The 24,117-nt window shown below is 46.9% G+C and overlaps 1 protein-coding gene across 4 annotated transcripts in view; it reads right to left on the reverse strand.

Moving 5' to 3' along the window:
• IQSEC3 (IQ motif and Sec7 domain ArfGEF 3) overlaps nucleotides 1-24,117 on the reverse strand; it is an 892,834-nt gene that overhangs the window by 54,499 nt on the left and 814,218 nt on the right. For all 4 annotated transcript variants that reach the window (XM_069228143.1, XM_069228142.1, XM_069228145.1 and 1 more), the window contains exon 11: nucleotides 22,521-22,682. In XM_069228143.1, coding sequence (XP_069084244.1) covers nucleotides 22,521-22,682 — 162 coding nt within the window. The remainder of the gene's footprint in view (nucleotides 1-22,520; nucleotides 22,683-24,117) is intronic.

Below are 24,117 nucleotides of genomic sequence, written 5' to 3' on the forward strand. Positions count from 1 at the left end.
TTGAACTGAAAGGGGACCTGGTGCACTTCTTAGCCACTCTTTGAAGTCTCCCGCACTTCAAAGGCACATTTGGGTATAAAACAGGGCCTCTGCCCTACCTCATCAGACACTTGCTGGAGAAGAAACCTGAACCAGAAACTACATCCTGCCAAGAAGAACTGCCTGGCTGCTCAAAGGACTCACCTGTCTGCTTTCTACAAAGGACTGCTGCCTTGCTGTTGGCCTGCTGCCTTGCTGAACTCCTGTCTGGCTGTGAAAGTGCTCTCCAAGGGCGTGGATAGAGCTTGCCTCCTGTTCCCTGAAGTCTCAGGACCAAAAAGACTTCTCTTTTTCACTTGGACACTTCGTGCGCCGCACACCGACGCTGATCGACGCGACGCCTTCGGGACGCCGACCAGAACTTTGACGCACGGCCTCGCAAGGACAACGCCGCCGTGAGAAATCAACGCGACGCCTGCCATGAGATCGAAACTTCGACGCGCAGCCCCGCAGAGCGACGCGCAGCCGGAAAACAAGCAGGAGAATCCACGCACAGACCCGGGACATCTGGTACTCCCCGCGATCCACAGAAAGAGACAGTCCGCGCGCCGGAAAACGACGCATGACTTCCCCGCGTGGAAAATAACGACGCAAGTCCGTGTGTGCTGAGGAGAAATCGACGCACACACCAGTTTTCCACGTATCTCTTCTCCTGTGGCCCTCTGAGGAGATTTTCCACCAGAAACCAGGTACTTTGTGTTTGAAAGAGACTTTGTTTGCTTTCTAAAGACTTCAGACACTTTATATCACTTTTCAGTGATATCTTTACAAATTCATATTGCAACTTTGATCATTTTGACCTGAAAATACCCAGATAAATATTATATATTTTTCTAAACACTGTGTGGTGTATTTTTGTGGTGTTATACTATGGTGTTGTATGATTTATTGCACAAATGCTTTACACATTGCCTTCTAAGTTAAGCCTGACTGCTCGTGCCAAGCTACCAGAGGGTGGGCACCGGCTGATTTTGGATTGTGTGTGACTTACCCTGACTAGAGTGAGGGTTCTTGCTTGGACAGAGGGCAACCTGACTGCCAACCAAAAACCCAATTTCTAACATTGGTGATCAGCGGTGAGGATAGGACTTGTGTTTGTGCAGTGACATACAGTAGCTAAGTATTTCACTACCTACCCACAGTGGAAGGTCAACTTGATTTTTCATCTTTTTTGCCTTTGGTTCTCTGATGTCCTCCTGGATATACTATTGATATTTTGGACTTTGGATTTTGGTTTTTGCCAGTAAGGCTTTATCAGCAATCAGATTGCTTACCTGCTCACTCTTTGTGCCTACTGACCACCTCATTAAGGCTGACCTAAGGAGGCTTTGCAGAAAATGAGGCCTTCCTGTATCAAGGAAATCTACTAAGATGGAAATGCTACATGCCTACATAGTCTGGGGGGAAGAAAGATGGGCAGAGAGAGAGGCAGAAAAAAACCAAATGACTAAGTACCCCTCAGATGAGGAGGGCGACTGCTCAAATGAGGAGGAAGACTACTCAGATGAGGAAAGAGAACCAGTGAGAGATGAATGGCTCCTAGCTCTAGAGCGGTGTATGGAAGAGCTAGATGAGCAGCTTGAAAGGGCTGAGGCAGCAAGACTCTTAGCCCTAGAAGAAGAAAGGACTGCAGCTCAAGAGCTGAGCTGTGAAGAGCTGAAACTGGAGGCCGAAAGGGCTGAGTCCAGTTCAGATGGTGGCAGCAAAAATCTTGCATCCAGTACTGCTGAAGAAGGGCACAAGCCCAGAGATGTGGTGCCCAACTTGAAGAAGGGAGTTGACACACCCCAGGTGGTTCAAGGGTATGAGGTAGTTCCCGTTATGCACAGGGTCCCTGAGAAGGATTGGGGAACTGGCACAGGGAGTCATATTCCTACTGGGGGGAGGGACACTTTACTGGCTCTAGCAGAGAGTGACAGAGAAAAGGGTTCCCCCCTGGTGGACGTCCTGGATATAGAGTGTAGAGACATCCCAGAAGAGTATGGGTTGAGTGTCAGGGACAGTCAGATACTGTCTCACCAGTCTCAGAAGGGTGATGTAGAGTGCTTTTTCAAGGTTGAGTCACTGGATGGTTGGGTGAAGGGTACTGTGGTTAATACATGTGAAGGGCAGAGTGATGTAATTGCTGGAGAGCATATGTCTGGTCCTTATTTTCCAGAGCTACGCCAACACCAGGTGGAGTGTGAGTTCTCTGGCCCCAGGGAGCTTACAATGGAGGCAGACTTCTGTGTGAGTACCAGGGAGTCTGAAGAGGCATTTGGGGGTGCTCCTGAAGGGAGTGGTCTAGGTGGTTCCCAACCAAGTGAGGTGGGAGAGGATTGTAGTGTCCCAGGTAGGTCCCAGGTCCTAGAGGGTTCCATGAGGGAACACCAGGAGGGAAGCCTAGCCTGTACCGTAGGGCCACCTGCTGAGGGAAGCCCGCAGTGTCAGAAGAACTTGGGGGGGTGACTGTAGCCAGCATCCCAACAGTTCTGGTGTCTGGCAGTACCACTCCTAGTGAGGGGGTGCAGAAGTCCAGACATAGGGTTGAGAGGGGGTTCCAGACCCCAGTGGAGGACCTTGAGAGTCAGGGGTCAGCTCTGAGAGCAGAGCCCCCGAGGAATGACCCAGGTGAAACTGTTTCTGGTTTGGGGGAAACCCAGACTCTGCCAGATGGGCAGAGGTCGGGAGACCTGCGCCAACCAGACTCTTGTGTGGCCCTTGGGGACGGTGTGTCCCTTGTGGGGGGTGAGAGTGCCCCCCCAGGAAGTCCTGGCATGCCAGGCAAAGATTCAACCTCAGAGTGGTGACTCTGGGTTGGATACCCAGGTTCAGAGGTTAAACTCTGACCTGGTGGGAGGTAGGTGTGCCTCCCAAGAAGTCCTGCTGTGCCAGGCAATTGTCCAACCTCAGAGTGTTGACTCTGGGTTGGATGGCCGGGTTCAGAGGTTAAACTCTGACCTGGTGGGGGGTAGGTGTGCCCCCCAGAAAGTCCTGGCGTGCCAGGCAGTTGTCCAACCTCAGGGTGTTGACTCTGGGTTGGATGGCCAGGTTCAGAGGTTAAACTCTGACCTAGTGGGAGGTAGGTGTGCCTCCCTGGAAGTCCTGGCCTGCCAGGCAATGGTTCAACCTCAGGGTGGTGACTCTGGGTTGGCTAACCAGGTTCAGAGGATAAACTCTGACCTGGTGGGGGGTAGGTGTGCCCCCCAGAAAGTCCTGGCGTGCCAGGCAATTGTTCAACCTCAGGGTGGTGACCCTGGGTTGGAGAACCAGGTTCAGAGGTTAACATCTGACCTGGTGGGAGGTAGGTGTGCCTCCCAGAAGGTCCTGGTGTGCCAGGCAGTTGCCCAACCTCAGGGTGGTGACCCTAGGTTGGAGAACCAGGTTCAGAGGTTAAACTCTGACCTGGTGGAGGGTCAGTGTGCCCTCCAGGAAGTCCTGGCGTGCCAGGAAATTGTTCAACTTCAGGGTGGTGACTTTGAGTTGAATGGTCAGGTGCAGAGGTTAAACTCTGACCTGGTGGGAGGTAGGTGTGCCTCCCAAGAAGTCCTGCTGTGCCAGGCAATTGTCCAACCTCAGGGTGTTGACTCTGGGTTGGATGGCCAGGTTCAGAGGTTAAACTCTGACCTGGTGGGGGGTAGGTGTGCCCCCCAGAAAGTCCTGGCGTGCCAGGCAGTTGTCCAACCTCAGGGTGTTGACTCTGGGTTGGATGGCCAGGTTCAGAGGTTAAACTCTGACCTGGTGGGAGGTAGGTGTGCCTCCCTGGAAGTCCTGGCCTGCCAGGCAATGGTTCAACCTCAGGGTGGTGACTCTGGGTTGGCTAACCAGGTTCAGAGGATAAACTCTGACCTGGTGGGGGGTAGGTGTGCCCCCCAGAAAGTCCTGGCATGCCAGGCAATTGTTCAACCGCAGGGTGGTGACCCTGGGTTGGCTAACCAGGTTCAGAGGATAAACTCTGACCTGGTAGGGGGTAGGTGTGCCCCCCAGAAAGTCCTGGCGTGCCAGGCAATTGTTTAACCTCAGGGTGGTGACCCTGGGTTGGAGAACCAGGTTCAGAGGTTAACCTCTGACCTGGTGGGAGGTAGGTGTGCCTCCCAGAAGGTCCTGGTGTGCCAGGCAGTTGCCCAACCTCAGGGTGGTGACCCTAGGTTGGAGAACCAGGTTCAGAGGTTAAACTCTGACCTGGTGGAGGGTCAGTGTGCCCTCCAGGAAGTCCTGGCGTGCCAGGCAATTGTTCAACTTCAGGGTGGTGAGTCTGAGTTGGATGGCCAAGTTCAGAGGTTAAACTCTGACCTGGTGGAGGGTCAGTGTGCCCTCCAGGAAGTCCTGGCGGGCCAGGCAATTGTTCAACTTCCGGGTGGTGACTCTGAGTTAAATGGTCAGGTGCAGAGGTTAAACTCTGACCTGGTGGGGGGTAGGTGTGCCTCCCAGAAAATCCTGGTTTGCCAGGCAGTGATCCAGTCTGAGGGTACAGACCCAGGGCTGGAAGACCAGGTTCAGGGTGTCCCCCCGGACCTGGAGGGAGGGGCTACTGATAACAGTGCCCCTACCATGTTGTCTTCTGAGGAGGCCACTCCTAGTTGGAGGGTGCTGGACCCCAGAAGGGAGGGCAGGGGGAGGGAAGCCTCACCCCGGGCCCTAGTCCAACCTGAAGGTACAGACCCCAGGTTGGAGGGCCAGTTGCAAGTTAACAGCCCTGCACTGGTGGAGGAATGGTACAGGGCGACTTCTATAAGCACCCTGACCATGTTGGACTCTAGGGGTACCGCTCCAGGAGGGAGGGTACAGAGCCCCAGAGGGGAGGACCAGGTTCAGGCTGTCATCCCTGACCTGGTGGAAGAGAGAGTGGTTAAAGGGTGCCCAGCACCTGGGGCTACCGCCCCCCACACCCCACAGCCACAGTGGTGGGAGAGCTTTGAGAGGCCTGGGGCCTGGCTCTCATCCCTGGCAGCTGTCAGTAACCACTGTGGCTTGCTGTCCGGGTGGACAGAGTTATCCCTGGGGGGGGGACAAGTGTCACACCCCGGGGGTAGAGTGGGCAACACCACTGTGTTGGTCATGGTGGTACTATCCTGCTCCTGGGATACATCTGTGAGCAAAGTAAGGTTAGCTGCTGCACAGATGGGATCCGCAGGTAAGGAGAAACGTTCCCCATGGGTTAGCTTAGTGGGCCCTGAGAGTATGGACAGAGGGATCCAATTAGAGTCAGGAAGGCGAAGAACTGGAGCATGCCCCTGCTGTTGTGGGCCTGGGTCCTTGTTCTGTCACCTCAAACAGGGAAGTACATCAGGATAGTGATTGTTCTCCCATGGCTTTAGGCTGGTGGGGGGTCATGTTGGACCTGGCTTTTTGACAGGGTCATCCCCAAACTTTTTGCCTCCTTCCTCCTATTTTTTCTGACCTGTTGTTGTTGGCTTTTGACCTCTGGGCACTTAACCACTGCTAACCAGTGCTAAAGTGCATATGCTCTCTGTGTAAATGGTACTATTGATTGGTTTATCCATGATTGGCTATTTAATTTACTTATAAGTCCCTAGTAGAGTGCACTATATTTGCCTAGGGCCTGTAGAATAAATGTTGCTAGTGGGCCTGCAGCACTGGTTGTGCCACCCACTTCAGTAGCCCCTTAACCCTGTCTCAGGCCTGCCATTGCAAGGCCTGTGTGTGCAGTTTCACTGCCACTTCGACTTGGCATTTAAGAGTACTTGCCAAGCCTAGAACTCCCCTTTTTCTACATATAAGTCATCCCTAATGTGTGCTCTAGGTAACCCCTAGAGCAGGGTGCTGTGTAGGTAAAAGGCAGGACATGTACCTGTGTAGTTATATGTCCTGGTAGTGTAAAACTCCTAAATTCGTTTTTACACTACTGTGAGGCCTGCTCCCTTCATAGGCTAACATTGGGGCTGCCCTCATACACTGTTGAAGTGGCAGCTGCTGATCTGAAAGGAGCAGGAAGGTCATATTTAGTATGGCCAGAATGGTAATGTAAAGTCCTGCTGACTGGTGAAGTCGGATTTAATATTACTATTCTAGAAATGCCACTTTTAGAAAGTGAGCATTTCTTTGCACTAAAATCTTGTTGTGCCCTTCAATCCATGTCTGGCTAGGTTTAGTTGACAGCTCCTTGTGCATTCACTCACATAAAGGACTGCCACACCCCCTACTGGGACTCTGGCAGACAGGATTGAACTGAAAGGGGGCTTGGTGCATTTCTTAGACACTCTTTGAAGTCACCCCCACTTCAAAGGCACAACTTAGTATAAAACAGGGCCTCTGCCCTACCTCATCAGACACTTGCTGGACAAGAAACCTGAACCAGAAACTACATCCTGCCAAGAAGAACTGCCTGGCTGCTCAAAGGACTCACCTGTCTGCTTTTCTACAAAGGACTGCTGCCTTGCTGTTGGCCTGCTGCCTTGCTGAACTCTTGTCTGGCTGTAAAAGTAATCTCCAAGGGCTTGGATAGAGCTTGCCTCCTGTTCCCTGAAGTCTCAGGACCAAAAAGACTTCTCTCTTCCACTTGGATGCTCCGTGCGCCGAAATTTTCGACGCACAGCTTGTTCCGCGGCAAGAAAAACGCCGCACACCGACGCTGATCGACGCGACGCCCTCGGGCGACCGAAACTTTGACGCACGGCCTCGCAAGGACAACGCCGCCCGACTTCCCAGGAGAAATCGACGCGACGCCTGCTGTGAGATCAAAACTTTGACGCATGGCCTCGCAAGGACAACGCCGCCCAACTTCCAAGGAGAAATCGACGCGACGCCTGCTGTGAGATAAAAACTTTGACGCACGGCCTCGCAAGGACAACGCCGCCCGACTCCCCAGGAGAAATCGACGCGACGCCTGCCGTGAGATCGAAACTTCGACGCGCAGCCCCGCAAAACGACGCGCAGCCGGAAAACAAGCAGGAAAATCCACGCACAGACCCGGGACATCTGGTACTCCCCGCAATACACAGAAAGAGACTGTCCGCGCGCCGGAAAATGACGCACGACTCCCCGCGTGGAAAATAACGACGCAAGTCCGTGTGTGCTGAGGAGAAATCGACGCACACACCAGTTTTCCACGTATCTCTTCTCCTGTGGCCCTCTGAGGAGATTTTCCACCAGAAACCAGGTACTTTGTGTTTGAAAGAGACTTTGTTTGCTTTCTAAAGACTTAATACACTTTATATCACTTTTCAGTGATATCTTTACAAATTCATATTGCAACTTTGATTGTTTTGACCTGAAAATACCCAGATAAATATTATATATTTTTCTAAACACTGTGTGGTGTATTTTTGTGGTGTTATACTATGGTGTTGTATGATTTATTGCACAAATGCTTTACACATTGCCTTCTAAGTTAAGCCTGACTGCTCGTGCCAAGCTACCAGAGGGTGGGCACAGGCTGATTTTGGATTGTGTGTGACTTACCCTGACTAGAGTGAGGGTTCTTGCTTGGACAGAGGGCAACCTGACTGCCAACCAAAAACCCCATTTCTAACAATCTGCATTTTGAATGGGTCTTCCTGGGCTGGGAGGTTAGAGGGCCTGCTCTCACATAAAGGACTGCCACAGCCCCTACTGGGACCCTAGCAGACAGGATTGAACTGAAAGGGGACCTGGTGCACTTCTTAGCCACTTCAAAGGCACATTTGGGTATAAAACAGGGCCTCTGCCCTACCTCATCAGACACTTGCTGGAGAAGAAACCTGAACCAGAAACTACATCCTGCCAAGAAGAACTGCCTGGCTGCTCAAAGGACTCACCTGTCTGCTTTCTACAAAGGACTGCTGCCTTGCTGTTGGCCTGCTGCCTTGCTGAACTCTTGTCCGGCTGTGAAAGTGCTCTCCAAGGGCTTGGATAGAGCTTGCCTCCTGTTCCCTGAAGTCTCAGGACCAAAAAGACTTCTCTTTTTCACATGGACGCTTCGGGCGCTGAAATTTTCGACGCACAGCTTGTTCCGCTGCGAGAAAAACGCCACACACCGACGGTGATCGAGGCGACGCCTTCAGGACGACCGGAACTTCGATGCACGGCCTCGCAAGGACAACGCCGCCCGACCTCCAGAGGAGAAATCAATGTGACGCCTGCCGTGAGAGCGAAACTTCGACGCGCAGCCCCGCAGAACGATGCGCAGCCAGAAAACAAGCAGGAGAATCCACGCACAGACCCGGGACATCTGGTAATCCCCGCGATCCACAGAAAGAGACTGTCCGTGCGCCGGAAAACAACGCACGACTTCCCCACGTGAAAAATAACGACGCAAGTCCGTGTGTGCTGGGGAGGAATCGACGCACACACCATTTTTCCATGTATCTCTTCTTCTGTGGCCCTCTGAGGAGATTTTCCACTCCAAACCAGGTACATTGTGCTTGAAAGAGACTTTGCTTGCCGCCGCCCGCCAAGCGGGAACCGCCAGAATACCGCTGCGCTGTCAAAAGACCGCCACGGTAATTCTGAGTTTCCCGCTGGGCGGGCGGGCGGGCGACCGCCAGAAGGCCGCCCGCCTGCCCAGCGGGAAACCCCCTTCTACGAGGATGCCGGCTCCGAATGGAGCCGGCGGAGTGGAAAGGGTGCGACGGGTGCAGTTGCACCCGTTGCGATTTTCAGTGTCTGCTATGCAGACACTGAAAATCTTAGTGGGGTCCTGTTAGGGGGCCCCTGCAATGCCCATGCCATTGGCATGGGCACTGCAGGGGCCCCCAGGGGCCCCACAACACCCGTTACCGCCATCCTGTTCCTGCCGGTGAAAACCGCCAGGAACAGGATGGCGGTAAGGGGGTTGGAATCCCCATGGCGGCGCTGCAAGCAACGCCGCGGGACCCGCCGGTTTCCCGTTTCTGACCGCGGCTGTACCGCCGCGGTCAGAATGCCCATGGGAGCACCGCCAGCCTGTTGGCGGTGCTCCCGTCATTTTAGCCCTGGCGGTCGTCGACCGCCAGGGTTAGAATGACCCCCTTTATATTACTTTTCAGTGATATCTCTACAAATTCACATTGCAACTTTATTCGTTTTGACCTACAATTAACCTGATAAATATTATATATTTTTCTAAACACTGTGTGGTGTATTTTTGTGGTGCTATATGGTGGTATTGTATGATTTATTGCACAAATACTTTCCACATTGCCTTCTAAGTTAAGCCTGACTGCTCGTGCCAAGCTACCAGAGGGTGGGCACAGGCTAATTTTGGATTGTGTGTGACTTACCCTGACTAGAGTGAGGGTTCTTGCTTGGACAGATGGTAACCTGACTGCCAACCAAAAACCCAATTTCTAACAGCTTCCCAAGTGGTTTGAGGAAGAATGCCTAACTGTGTATCCTCTGCGAACAAAGATTCGGGTTGCAGAACTACAAAGGTTTCATATGCCACATAAAAGTCAATGAGGTGTCCATCGGAGCCGGGGGATTTACAATAGGATAGCACTTGAATTGCCTAGATAGTGATAGGGGAGCCGAACATTAGTACTGCGCCTGGGGGTATGTCTCCAAGCAGGGCAGCACAGGAAGAATTGGTGAAACATGGATAGGTTCATCGCGGGGCCCACCTTATATAAGTCCCTATAATGTTGAGCAAAAGGTTGCATTAATATCATTTTGCATGAATACATATGTGCTGGTGTTATCCCTAATGGTGTGTATAGGTGACACCATATTTTGGGGACAGATAAGTTATGTCAACAGTTTACTTGTGAATATGAATTTGCATCAAGACACACCAGGCCTTCCATGAGCCTGGTATGTTTGCCTCTCAAGGTGTTTAGGTGGCCTTGGAGATCGGGGTTTATCAGAATCCGGTTTTTGAGGTGGCTTAACTTGTCTTCAGTGTGTTTGAGGTCCGCTTACAGCGATGCTTGGGTGCAATTGTTAGTACGTAGTGCGAGGCCTCTTATCACTACATTGTAGGCCTCCCACTTGTGAGCCATAGTAGAGTCTAGTCAGGCATTTTTGGTAAATGTACTGTATCGTGTCTTTCCAAAAACATATCACAAAATGCATGATCCTTCAGCCACAGTGGTTGTATCTAGTTCTACTTTAAAATCCTCCCCCAATATCCAGGGGGCATCTCCGCATGTTTAGAGAAAGCACTTGAGGGTGAGGCCCAGTAGCTGGACTGATTAGTAGTGGGGGCATACATTTGATCCTACCACCAGAGGCAGTCCTTAAAGGTGTCCCCTAACTAGCACATATCTGCTTTCTGGGTTGATCCAGGAGTCATCCAAGAGGAAAAGGACTCCTGCACAGATCTAAATTGTAGTAACTCGAGTACATGAGGAGTACCGAGTACTAATGATGCAGCCTCTCTATTTATGACGTAGCGCTCCAATGTCTGTATCATTAGTTTTCTGGAGGAAAGTTTTGTGTCCACAAACAATCCAAGTAAGACGTGTGTATTTACCCCATTGGTCTGTGGTTATTATGGGTTATCTAGTGTATGTATGTAGAGCAACACATTCAAGTGGGTGGGAACAGGAAGAGTAATTGGGGTCATTGTGTGCATGAGTATGACTCACAGATGGTGTGGACCCCCTCACGGAGAGAAAACAGCACAGCCAGCAGTCCAACCAGCATCATGCCTAAAAATATCCAACATCTCCCAGCAGAGGTAACGCAATTAAACATCATCAACATTAGCAAAGAGAAAGAGGCAAAAGAAAAACAAGGAGGGGGTACTGAGGACAGAAATCACACAGCTGTTGGGAACCAAAAAGGTATAATGTGTGGAGTGGGCAGCAGTATGCAGCTAGCATCATCTATTTGAAGTATGTAATGGATTTGAGAGCACAGCAACAAATGTGAGAACCACAGAGAGGTTTGTTAGGAGTAAGGATATGCCATGGGCCAGCAAGGGTGGGTGACAGCCCCGTGAGGCCGTTACACCAGCCTAAGCAAACAGAAGTGAATGTATGCCAGCCAGGAGAATACAAAAGGGAGTGAAAAGAACAGGAGGGTGACCATCAAAGAAGAACAGGAGGTTAGTAGACAAAGTCAAACCAGGTCTTCCACCAACAAAGGCATGACCCTGGGGCAGTAAGTGAATTCAGTGTGATCAATGAGTCTCCTGAGTCTTCACTAAAAAGTGATTATTTTTTGGAGGCCTGAAGTGTAGCCGTCATTTCAGTGGCCAAAATGCAGCCTGGCTGCATTTTGGCCTGGTAAGGCAAGTGTCTATACAGGGTCCGAGGCACTTATGCAGATGTCTCCCTCACTGGACTGAGTATCTTGGCTTGAGATGATCCCAACCATACGACGTTTGTCGATCCATGATTGAACTTCATCAGGGTTTGAAAAAAGATGGGGGTGTCCTGGTGGGTGACATTTAGGTGAGAGGGAAACAAGAGGGCATATTTCAATAACAAGCCCTGGAGTCTCCACTTTTACTACCATAGAGGAGGCCCGATGCTGTTGCACCACCAGTGTGAAATGGGGGAAGATTGAGATCCTTGATGTTCCTTCTGGTATTGGATGGCCCTGTTGTGCTTGCTTCAGTATGTGGTCATGCTTACAATAATTTAAGTTTGGCCTCAATCATGCGGTGAGGAGTCCAAGGGGCCAGTGGCCAAGCCAGAACTCAGGAACCCACTTCATGATGCATGTGGGGGATAAACCCTCAGGAGTAATCACGGTGTGCACCTAGTGTTCAATGTAGAGCATGGGATTGGAGCCCCCCTGCGCTCTATGGTAGATGAATGGCCCTAAGGTTATTTCAGTGCATTCTGCCTTGACGTACTGGGCATGATTCTTTAAAGGTCTGGATACGATTGGTAAGCTCAAGTAGGCGGGTTGCGATGTCTGCATGCTGTGGGCGGATGAACTGTAGGGCATTTTCCATGGCTATGACCCTTTCCTTCATTTGTCTATGATCCTCCTGAAGCAGCTTAATGTTGATCGATAATGCATCAGTTTTTGCCTTCATGCCCATGCAAGTTTCTTGGACAGCGGCAAGCATGAGGTCGAACTTATCTTGGGGAGTGTCAAGGGCACCCAATAATGGTCCTGAACGACTGTAAGGCACAATGGAGCGCTTATCACTGGAGCATCTTCCTGGATAGTATCAGTAGTGGTTGCCATAGTCTTAATGGAGCAGAGGTTCCCCATCAATAGTGTTCAAGAGTTGAGAAATCAGCACCGAATTGTCCTGTGACACCTTTCAGATAATCATGTGAGTTGAGAAATTATTCTGCTCGTAATACTAAAATTGTTTCAACATTAGATAATAAATAAAATACTTGTAGGTCCTCAAGGAGAAGCAGGGTTAAGAGTTTCCCAGTATCATGTTTTTGGTACAAGAATATTTTGGACACCCTCATCGTCTCATTTGATGTAAGCACCAGTTCAAGAAAAAAAATACAAATATTTTTCATTTTCGGGAATCATTTACCATTAATTGCACTTCATAATGGAAAATGGTGTTTGGTATTTTGCGCTTTTCCTTTATGATTGCCATATTAACAATCAGGAACAAGAAATGTACTCTACTTTCTTTCTAGACATAGACACAAATCGCTTTGGAGGGAACATTTTTTGCACATTTTAAATCAGTCTCAGTAATGTGAAGACATCCACTCACAAATGGTCATCCATATATCACTGGCTGTAAAAGAACAGCATGCTGCCAATGGCATTGGTCGGAAGCAGTGCTTAATTTGTGCATGTTGTTTCCGGTGCGGAGCACCGGCACTTATTTTTGAGGGCTGGGGCTTATTCTTCTGTCTCAAGCATTTCCTGCGAGAAAAAGACATGTATGAGAAAGACGAAGGAAGAGAGAAACGAAAAAGCGTCACAAAGGGAGAAAGCAGAAAGCTGCAAGAGTAAGTTGAAGGGGCAGGGCTTGGCTGTAAATTGATTGAAGAGGCACGAGATGGCTTAAGGATTGTGCTGCCTCAGTATTCAGTGTTCGCACATTTAAATGCAGCAGCCACATGTTTCAGAGGAGATCTTTGGGCACCGGCATGTTTTTACTTACAAATTAAGCACTGGTCGGAAGGGACCATCCATATGTGAAATGTGCAATTGTGGTGTACAAAACATTATGCAAAGTAAAGAGACTGAAAGTCTACTATGCACAAAAGACATAAAGATTCAAGCCAGAGACTATATTCTTACTCTATACATGATGAGAAGTAGGGATACAGATAGATTTGATGATCCTGGTGGTCTTGTTTTTATAGCACTTAAAACTAATTTATGACTTCAAAGATACTGCACATGACCAAAGCCAAAATGAGTGTTTGGAAACAAATCTTTAGAAACTTCTCAACCTTCCAAAATGAGTGTTTGAGCACTATAGCAATTCCACATTTTCTGCATGGTCACCTCAAATGTTTCACTTTTTTCAGGATTCTTTCTTTGCTAAATTTGGTGTTCTGTACACTTTACCTCACCTAAACAGGAGTAAAGTGCCTGTGCCCCTCCTTTAAACATGGTTAAATTGGCTTATCCTGATTGATACATTTAACTTGCCTATATGTCCCTTGTATGTGGTGTAGAAAATGCACCCAGGGCCTGGAATGTAAATGCCGCCTTTGACTGCAGCGCCAATGTTGCCATATACAAGGTTGCCTGTAAAACATGAGTTCAGGCCTATCATTTGTAGTCTAACTGAAATAGCCTAAAAGGATGATGTCAAACTGTTGGAAAATGGGTTATTGGTAGGGCAGGTAGGTACCTACACCTAGCAACAAGCCACTAACCTCCACATAGGTACAGTTAGGTCTCAGTAAATTAATCCCAGCTCAACCCTTGGTAGCTTGGCAACGAGCGTCAAGGCTTAACTTAGGAGACAAAGTGTAAAGCATTCAAATATCACAAAACAGTAATTAAATAAAACACAGGAAACAGTTTAAAAATCCAAAACCAATTTATAAAAATAGTTTATATTTTTATCTTTAAAATGACACAAAAACGATTAAAATCGGTTCAGGGGAACCGGAGATATGAATTTTTAAAGAATTATTACTTTTCTAGCGCTTAGAAACAAAAAGCGCCAATCGGGTCATCTGGTTGCACCTCGACCGGGGCAAAGTCAAACTTTCAGGCTGACCGCGATGGAGCCCTGCTCGGCTACAGGTCGCGGGAGGCCTCGGTTAAAAAGTTACCTTCTGACTTAGTCTTTATTTTGAAGTTTTTCTTCACCGGGACGAACCTGCCAGTTGAATCCGACCTCCTGGAGCCCTTGTCTGGATACGCGATGTGGGTTTCCTCGGTGGAGACTTTTACCTTCGGACTTAGTCGTTTTTTCAAGATGAAAATCCTTTGACCGGGGTAAACCTGGATCTTGATCCGACGTCCATGGAGCCCTTCTCGGATACGATGGCTGGGAGGTCCCGGTCAACTTTTTACGTTCGGACTTAGTCTCTTTTTTGGATGTTTTTCTTTACCGGGACGAACCACGAAGTCAGGCCGGGTCGCGGTTGAGGCAAGCCGGCTAGAATTTCCGCAGCGGGTCGGTCCCTCTCTGGAGCTTTTTTCCAAAAATTCTCAAATCTTTTCCAAACTTCTGGGGCTTCACCCAGATGTTCTTTTAAGGTTCTTTTGGGGTCCACAGCTCACCCCAAGGGTCCAGAAGTTCTGCGATGGTCCTTGGGGGGTGCGGACTTCAACTCCCAGAATGCACCTGGCGCAAACTCCTTTTTGGCCACTGGACAGTGGTCAGCTGGTCGCTTTCTTCAGGAGTTGGTGCAGGGGACTCTGGTTTAGCAATTTTTCACCTGTAGCAAACAGGGAGTCCCTCCTTGAACCAGTTGAAGCCAGGCAAAGTCCTTCTTGTGGTGAAGCCCAAGTGTGCAGCTGGTGCAGTCCTTCTGAGTGCAGGGTCCAGGTGCAGGCCAGGGGTCCAGCAGGGCAGTCCTTCTTCTTCTTTAGTTCCTTTCTTGTTGAATTCTGGAGGGGATCTGAGGCGTGGGGGCAGGTCTGCCAGTTTTATCCTTGCTCCTGGGTGAAAAGCAGGGGGGCCCTGGTTCTCCAATCAGGGACAGGGTCGTCCCCCTGTGATGACCACTTCCTGGGAAGTGTGGCAAAAATCCATCCCAGAAGGCAACAGTCTCTAAAAATCCAACATGGATGAATCTGATTTTTGGAGGTTACATCTGGCTGAGCCCACCCACTGGTGTGGCTAAAAATCATAAACACACCCCTCTCCTGCCCTCTCCTAATCTAATCAAGGGGGCACCTAATTGTCTGGGGTTGCAGGATGTGGGGGTGTTGCTGGGTGCTCCAAATGTCCTTCTCTGCCTTTGAAGACCAGTTTGGCAGCCCTCCCCCTTCCTGCCTCACCATCTGCTGAGGGGAGATTCTCTCCCCCAAGCACATTCCTTTGTGTGAAGTCAGGCCACTTCACACCTCATCAAGGTAGCCTGGCAGAAGCTGCTGCAGGCTGGCCAATCAGAGCACAGCAGCAAAAACAATGCAGAGCTGAAATTGGCAACTTTTTAGGTAAAGTCTAAACTTTTTACCTGAACAAGTTATATTAAATCCCACAACTGGAAGTTGTGGGATTTATTACAACAATTAATTTGATACCAAATTCTTGGTATGTAACATTTAAGGAGACTTTAAAATTTAAAATAAAGTCTTCCCATTCTAGCCTATGAAGGCCATTTACTTCAATGAGGGAAAAACGAATTTGGCTGTTTTTACCTCACCAGGGCTTATAAATCTATTTTTATAAAGTCCCTGCTTATAGTTACATGGCACCCAGCCCTAGGGGCACATAGGGCACACCTTAGGGGTGACTTATATGTAAAAATAAGGTAGTTTAAGACTTTGGAAGTACCTTTAATTCCAAAGTCGAATTTGCATATAACTTTAATTTAAAAGCAGCCAGCAAGGCAGGCTTGCTTTTAAAATGACACTGGGCACCTCAGCAGTGCACCTAGGTGTGCACCACCTATGCTGTGGTCCCTAAACCTACATGCCCTACCATATACTAGGGACTTATAGGTAGGTTAACTTAGCCAATTATAATTAGCCTAATTTGCATATCCATTTTACACAGAGCACAGGCCCTGGGACTGGTTAGCAGTACCCAGGGCACCATCAAAGTCAGGAAAACACCAGCAAAAAGAGGAAAATGGGGGCAAAAAGTTATGGGGCCTCTGCAATCAGCCCTGTTTTCTCACACAAACTTATTAAAGTAACCCTTTAAGACAGATGGGAAAACCTGCTTTTAAAAATTAATAAGTCAACTCTAAGTACAACTTATTGCCCACAAAGTAGAATGTCCAAAATCTTAAAATTTAACATGTGTTAGCATGTTCCTCCAGTGACTAGAACCCAACAGTTATTTTTACTGGCATGGCTTTAACTGTAACCTAAAAAATGTTGAAACACAGATATAAACTTTAATTTGTAACTTTTGACAGGAAATGGCTAAAATACTCATTCAACTACTTTATTAAACAATAATAATCCTAATGAGTTAAGAAAACTGTTCCCACAGCAGAGAAATGACAGGCCTAGTGACAGAATAGACTGGATGTATGGCATTTGATTCTTATTAGCCCAGGAAGGCCAGCTGGGGTGACCCAGGAACTACATTAACTTGAATAACTTGACTTCATTGAGAGTTTAGTGTGATCTGAGAGCTGAAGAAGGAATAGCGTTTGTCCCCCAGGGTGGCTCTGATCCCAGTGGGGTAGCTTTCCCTAGAACTGGCCTGGAGTGGAGGGGAGGGTACTTCTCATTTTCCTGGCCATGCCTCTAGGTAGACACAAGAGTTCTGTGCAAAGGAGGAAGGGTTTTCCTGTATTTTATTTTAGGAGTGAGGAGCACTGGGTATTTTTCTGCAGTAATGCAAGCAAGATATGCTGTAAAAGTGAAAGGATTACCCCTGGGAACTTTCTCCTAATTGGCTAGGGATTATTCAGGACTTAGCTCCACCCACTGGCCAGTGCACAATATAAATGAGAGACCTGAAGGAACCCATTGCCATACAATAAGCCTGTCTGCTCTGTCTCAAAGATACCTGGGTATTGGGCTCAGGTTAATTTAATGATGTTGGGCTCCATCCTGGAAAGTTAGTGTTAATATTTCTTGATCTGGTATTATTTCTTTCAAATAATATTCCACTTTTTACACCTACCATGTGTAGCTTAACTGCAGCACCCTAAAAACCTGCTGGGAAACCTGTCAAAATAAACTTTTTTAAACCTGGGAAACCCTGCTTTTAAATATTAATAAGTTATCCCTAGCTACACCTTGTTGCTTTCAAAGTAGGATGCCTCTTATTTAAACGTGGAACATCTGTGAAGTTCCTCTAGTGACTAACCCTCCTAAAGCTATTCTCAGTAGGAAGGCTGTTACTGGAGCCTGGAAAATGTCAAGGTACAGAACATTAATGTTAACCTAAAGCTGTAACAGGCAACAGCTAGAATAATCGTTCAAAGTCTATTTTTCATATTTTTCAAGCATTCAGTTCATTGGTGAAGTATTTGGAAAAAGGAATTTTTAGAAAATAACTTTTTCCCTGACAGAAACAGAGAGTCATGCTTGTCATGGTACATATGCTTCTAACACATAGAGACTATGACTCAAAGGGAGGAGGTCAATGAAGGGAGATGTTATTTAGAATAGTCTTCTTTGTTTTCTATTTCATTGCCCTTGTATGTATCACATATGTTGAGGTATGATTGATGAGGTATTCCATAAAAATATTGTTTCAAAAACATTGTGAGACACACATATTGAGTCAAAAGTACCATGATGTCAAAATATTATGGGTCAGAATACAAAAGGTCCCAATAGTATTTTTAGGACTTTTATAAATTTGGTTTCTAAATAGAATTGTACTTAATATTTGGTTTCTAATTATTTGGTTGAGTTTTAATAGTTTTTTGTGGAATAAGTTGCTATTATTTTGATGGTAAATATGTTTAATTATTTGTAGTGTTTTTGATGATTTAAAATTATAATTTAAAGTTGTTTAGTTTATGCCTAATTTGGGGGTAGGTTGTTTGCTTTGTAGGGGAATAGGCAAAGCATTTTTTAATAATTATACGTTTTAAAATTTGTATTTGTTATCTAATTTTGTGCTTTTTTTAGTCATATAGTAGATCACTAAAAAAATAGTAATATGTTTTTATTTGTTTTTAGGTCAATTAGATAATTGATTCTGTATAACATTTCATTATTTTCAGTAGTTTGGATATTTCTTAATTATATTATTTTTAGACTTTTGTGGTGTACAATAATTAATTCTGTGGTGTTATTGTTTTACAAAATAGTAGGTTTTCTTCTGTTATCTCTTGGGTTTGCTTTTGTGGTTGTTGGAATCTTAAGGTAATAGGTTAGGAAGTATTAAAACTCTATTTTTCCATTTGTTATTTAAATAATTCTTAAAAATCACTTTATGTATAATTGCATATGTTTATTTTTTAATAATGTATATAAATTATATAATGCTAAAGTATGTTTATATCTCTGTGGAAATACGCTTGGAGCCTGATTATGAGTTGGGCAGTTGAACCACCACAAATCCAATATGGCGGTAGTGATGAGGCCATCAAGGCAGTGGCATCATTCCCATTGTATTACAATATTTCCGCTGGTCAGCTCGATGGAAACAGTGCAGCAGCATTGGCCTCGGCTCCCTTAGGGAGCTGAGGGCAATGCCGTTGCACACAGCACCCTTGGAACACGCACTGTCGGCAATAACAGACTGAGCATTCTAAGAGTGCTGGCAGGGGGCCCCTGCACTGCCCATGACATTGTAGTAGTAGGCAGGCCAGGGGCCATCCTGTGGCCCCCAGTACTGTCTTCCCACCAGCCTTTTCATGGCGGGGACCCCGCTATGAAAAGGCTGGGGGAAAGAAAAGTCGTGATCAGCATGGCGATGCCAACCTCGGAACCTCTGTGGCTGACCATGACTGACATTCGCCAACCCATCTGAATCCCTGATCCGGAGGAGGTGGAGGTCTCCTGGAGGTCCGACTGTCAGGATCGTAATCCAGAGGTCGGACCCCCAGGATTCGGGCGGTCCAACTGCCACCGAAATTTCGGTGGTCTGTGGACTGCCAAACTCGTGATTAGGCCCTTAATCTTTATTTATTTTAAATACATACAATTTATTTGGTATTAGTATAGGATGGGGAAAATTAAATCTGACCTGTAGCTGACATTGGAGTGAGAGTAGTAAATTTAACTCCTCCAAAATCCAACATTTTCCCTACTGTTGCTTAAGCTGAAGTGAGAATAGTAAATCTGATCCCTCCTAGGTCAAACCCTCTCCCTATTATTGCTCAAGGTGGAGTTGGAACAATAACTCTGATCCTCCCTATTACAAAATTGTCCTTAATGTTGCTTACTTTTGAGAACGAATAGCAAATATAACCCTTCCAAGGTCCAGCACTTTCTTTACTGTTAGTTGCATTGGCATGTGAACAGCAAATCTGACCCCTTTTAAATGCAGCACATTCCCTACTGTCGCTCAGGTTGGAGCAGGAATACTCTGTTTTTTTTGTAATTACTTTAATATATATTTGCTTGTTTTCATTTTAAGTAAGTTTAACATTTTTTTAGCATTTATTTTGTAGTTTTATTTTAAATTCTGTTTTTATTTTAATGGTGCTATTCTATAACGTATTTTAATTGTTTAATATCTATTGTTCATAATGATAATTCTGGGATCCAGATGTGTACAGAATTGAACTTAAAGAAACACAGTGAATACAAATGGAAACTCATCTCTGACACCCTCATCCTCCTACCACCAGCGCCTGTAAAGAAGTTATGTATTGAGCCAGGCATTCGTCCTACCTGATATTCACCATAGTTTTGTCAGGAGGCAGGACAGTGGATTGTCCTCTTGCCTGAACTAAAGCTGTTTATGGGAATTCCCCGGCTAAAATCAGAGTTTGATGGTAGAAGAGCCAGCCAAGAAAGGACCAGAGTAAAATTGTGGATGTTGGTGGGCTTTGGAGGACAGTGCCATTCAACTCGAGTCACGGTGTTGGAGAGCAAGATGGACAAGAACAGCAGCCATAGCACGGGCCCCAGACTAGAACGAGTAAACTGGGCTGAGCGGGGATGGGGGAGGGGCATCAGGAGCAGGTTTAATAGCAGCCCAACCGAGCAGGACCAAGCAGCTGGTGTTCGGGGTGATTTTTTATGGACCATGTTAACTTAGTGGTGCTCTTTTGCAGATTAACATTTCGCCGCCTGCACTGCAGCGCTTCGTTAAACACCATTGCAGTTGGAGGTGGTGAAATGCCCTAGGGCGGTGCCGGGAGGTGAGCAGTGGCACGAGAGGCACCGCTGTAATACAAAAAAAACAGAATAGCAATCATCGCAGGAAAAACGCCATCTTTGAGAGAGTGTCGGGGTTTGCCCCATGGTGAAATGCCGGCAAATCCCTTTTTTTGCACTACTTTTTGACTGAACTGTAGCGCAAAATGATGGATTCACATTTTGCATAATTTCTCTGACATTTCTTGGAATTATGCAAAAGTATTTTATGTGAATTTCACACACGCCTAAATTTGACATGCACACTGGGACCTTACCAATCAATGCACATAACACTCAACTTAGAGACGGAAGTCATTCATCTATTTGCAACTGAAAAACGAATGCTTTTGTCATGAACAGAGTTTGAATTGATGGGTGCTGCATCATCCACTGTGATACACACAGACACGGATACTTGTGCACACACGCATACACATACAACACTCGTAGACACTCATGCGCACATAACTTGCGTATTTGTGAAAGCGTATGATCACAATTTGGGGTATTTGGCATGTATTAACATATGCTTATTTTACCCAACTCATGGTATTCACTTTAACGACTTCGGAGTCAAACAGATGTGATACTATGACCACAAGGTGAAACACAAATTCCTACACCCACAGACAATCATGTGCAAACACCACTGCTTAATTTGTGTTTGTTGTTTCCGGTGTTGAGCACCGGCACTTATTTTTGCGGGCCGGGGCTTATTCTTGTCTCAAGCATATGCTGCGAGCAAAAGACACACATGGGAAAGACGGAAGAAGGGAAAAACGAAAAAGCGTCACACAGGGAGAAAGTATAAAGCTGCAAGAGTGAGCTGAAGGGGCAGGGAGTGGCTTTATATGGTTTGAAGAGGCCAGAGATGGTTTTAGGATTACGCTGCCTCAGTATTCCGTGTTCCCACATTTAATTGCAGCAGCCTCGTGTTTAAAAGGAGGGCTTCGGGCACCGGTACGTTTTTATTTACAAATTAAACACTGGCAAACACAGTTGTATACTTGTTCACACGAGCACACACTCATGCACCCACACTCATGTTAATACACTTGTGCACTAAACTTACCTGCATAAACATAGGCACACACTGATGTGCACACATATGCACACAAACAAGTGCGCACACTAACACTCATACACACACACAGGTTTTTTGCTTATTTAGTTGTTATACTTTATTTGTGGGAGCAGAACAGCGTTCCCTACCACCCCCAAGGCTAACACTGCTTGGAAGCTGGACCTCGGGGAGGCAGACACTCGAATGAGTGGTGGCTCAAGGGCTGCAGGAATGACTAAGCAGGACATATCAGTCTTCGTTCTTTATATCCTACTCAGGGGGGCATCTGCCTTTCGGTCTCCCTTTTCCGTGTACCAGCATCTAGACCCGGAATCACTGATTAAGTACATTAATGCAGGGGAGAGTGAGAGTTGACCCGATCACGCACCGAAGACTTGTGCGTGGCACCATCTACTGTCTGTAATAAACAGCTTCCGATCACTGAGGTCACAGAAACAGGGGCCCACCAACGGACAGTATCTGTTTCTGATCTTGGGCAAAGGCCTAGGGCAGGGCCCTGCCACAAACTCATACTCTGCTTCCAGGGGAAGAGTGAAGAGATGACCCGGCCAGCAAGTTAACAGTGGCATGTTACCCGACTGAAAGCAGACAGTGTTGGGGCGTTCTACCCTCTCCCCAAAGGCATGCCCCGGATCCTAAAGCATGCCTCCAATTATGGAATTTAACCCTAGTGAGCAACTGCTTCAAAGTTGACACACATTTCTCATCCTGTTGGGGTGGGGGGGTGGGAGGGTGGGGCGCCAGGCTTCCTTCCTCTACCAAGTCCTAGAGCCTCGACACAAGCACCGGTTTTTAATAATTATGATTGATAATCATCAACACCTAGTGACTGCCTATTGACAAAAGAGTACAAGTGCCTCCAGTGGTTCAGTCCTAGGTTCCTGCAGATTGCACAGGAACCACTGTGTCCTGCACAAACACTGCACCGTGGAAAGCAATTAACCTCTTACACAGCAACTACAAACATGTTATGCTTTTAGGTTGGTTCTATAACTCACCTGGCTGCAAAAAATGTTCAATCTAAAAAGAGTAAACACAAAGAAACAGTGGCACACATTCACAAGGCACAGCCTATGTTGTGGAGTACATTCAACTCGTAAACGCATACATGTATATCTACAGTGGCAGATGTAAATAGGTCTCTGTATGTACCCACAGAAATATATAAATAACTATATACTCTGAATTTTAAAGGTCTTACATTCAATGCGGATCTGCTCCATCTCTGTCACTTCTGTTATCGACTCTTTCAGGTCTTCCACAAACTTTTGTAACTCCTCAGAGCCCAGGGCACAGAAATGTAGAACTTGTTTCTTTTCAGATCCGGACACAGGGGTCACCAGTGTGATGCCATGGGGGTAATCTGGGGGCCACAATCATAGGTACATCAGAAGAAAGTTGACAAGAACACAGAAAGCTGTATAGTTGTACACTCTTTGGAAACTAAAGTATTTCCTCTAACGAGGAGCGATGCAGTGGGGAGGAGTTAGCAATAAAGGTAACTATTGCACGAGACTTAGGCCCCAGGTTAGGGTGGGCAGCAAAAATCTTGGCATAAAATGTCTAATTATCTCATTTTATAATCAGTGAGGTGCCGCTGTACTAGAAGAAGCCAAACATCACCGGCAGTGATGTTGTTTTAAGTGAAGACATAGAAGCCTTTTCACAAAGGTATTTTCATCCGTAAACATTACTTAGGAGTCGGAAAATCATAATTTACGGATACATCCAGATAGTAAATCCCAGGCAAGGGAAGTGGGCATTCCAACGTATGATTTGCCTTAGAAGTATAGGAACATATATAAACACATATTTTTGTGGGCATCCCATAAGATGCTCCATTTCCCTTGTGAGGAATTTTGTAGAATTCCGCACAGATGGAATAGGACCCCATGGACATGTCATATGTCAATGTTCGTAGCTCGAACAGCAGCTGATTACTACATTGAATCTCAAGGCAATTTTTAAGACTTCTCGAGACTTCAGTTTAAGGCCATCCCCAAGTTTGACTTTAAAAACTATAAAAGTAGTGTAAAGCACATGTCCAAAAGCCAAACAATAGTTTAATTTTCTCCAACAAATATCCAACTATAGGGAACAACAATCGTCATACAATATGTAGACCATACATACATATTCAAGCTTTATTTGTGAAAATAACAAAATGTATACCATAGAAACAATGGGGAAAAACAGTAGTTGAGAACTTTAAAAACAACATTTAGACTTTATTTTCTGTATAAAAAACTGACTTTAGCCTGTATAATTTTATTTCTCATATCTTCAAGATGCTCATATGACCTCTGATCAAGGGCCCAATGCGCGGTCTGACTGCCACAATACAACCCTGGCGGTCAGGCCACCAGGGAACTGCCAGCTCTGCCAAGATCTCAGATCCCTGTGGTCTGGAGGTTGATAGCGGTCCTAATCCGCTGGGGATTACAACCCCCTTATCTCCCAGAGATTTCATGGCGGTAGCACCATCATGAAAAGGCTAGCAGAGAATGGGTACAGGGGCCCCCAGAGGGGCCCCAGCACTGCCCATGCACTTGGCATGGGCAGTGCAGCCGCCCCCCGGCCAGCACCATTGCAATGGACAGTAAACATTGCGAGGGTGCTAGTGCACCCAGCAGGCAACAGCACTGCTACGGGCTCGATTACGAGCCAGGGTGCTGTAGCCGGTTTCCCGCTACCCCAGTGGGCAGAAACTTAGGTTAGAAGGAAACTCTTTATAACACAGGTGGGGAGGTCGCAGCGTAGGCGGTAGCCACCCTGTTGGGAGTTTGACGGACAGGCTT

This window comes from Pleurodeles waltl, chromosome 4_1 (genome assembly GCF_031143425.1).
Source record: "Pleurodeles waltl isolate 20211129_DDA chromosome 4_1, aPleWal1.hap1.20221129, whole genome shotgun sequence".
Classification (NCBI taxonomy): Eukaryota; Metazoa; Chordata; class Amphibia; order Caudata; family Salamandridae; genus Pleurodeles; species Pleurodeles waltl.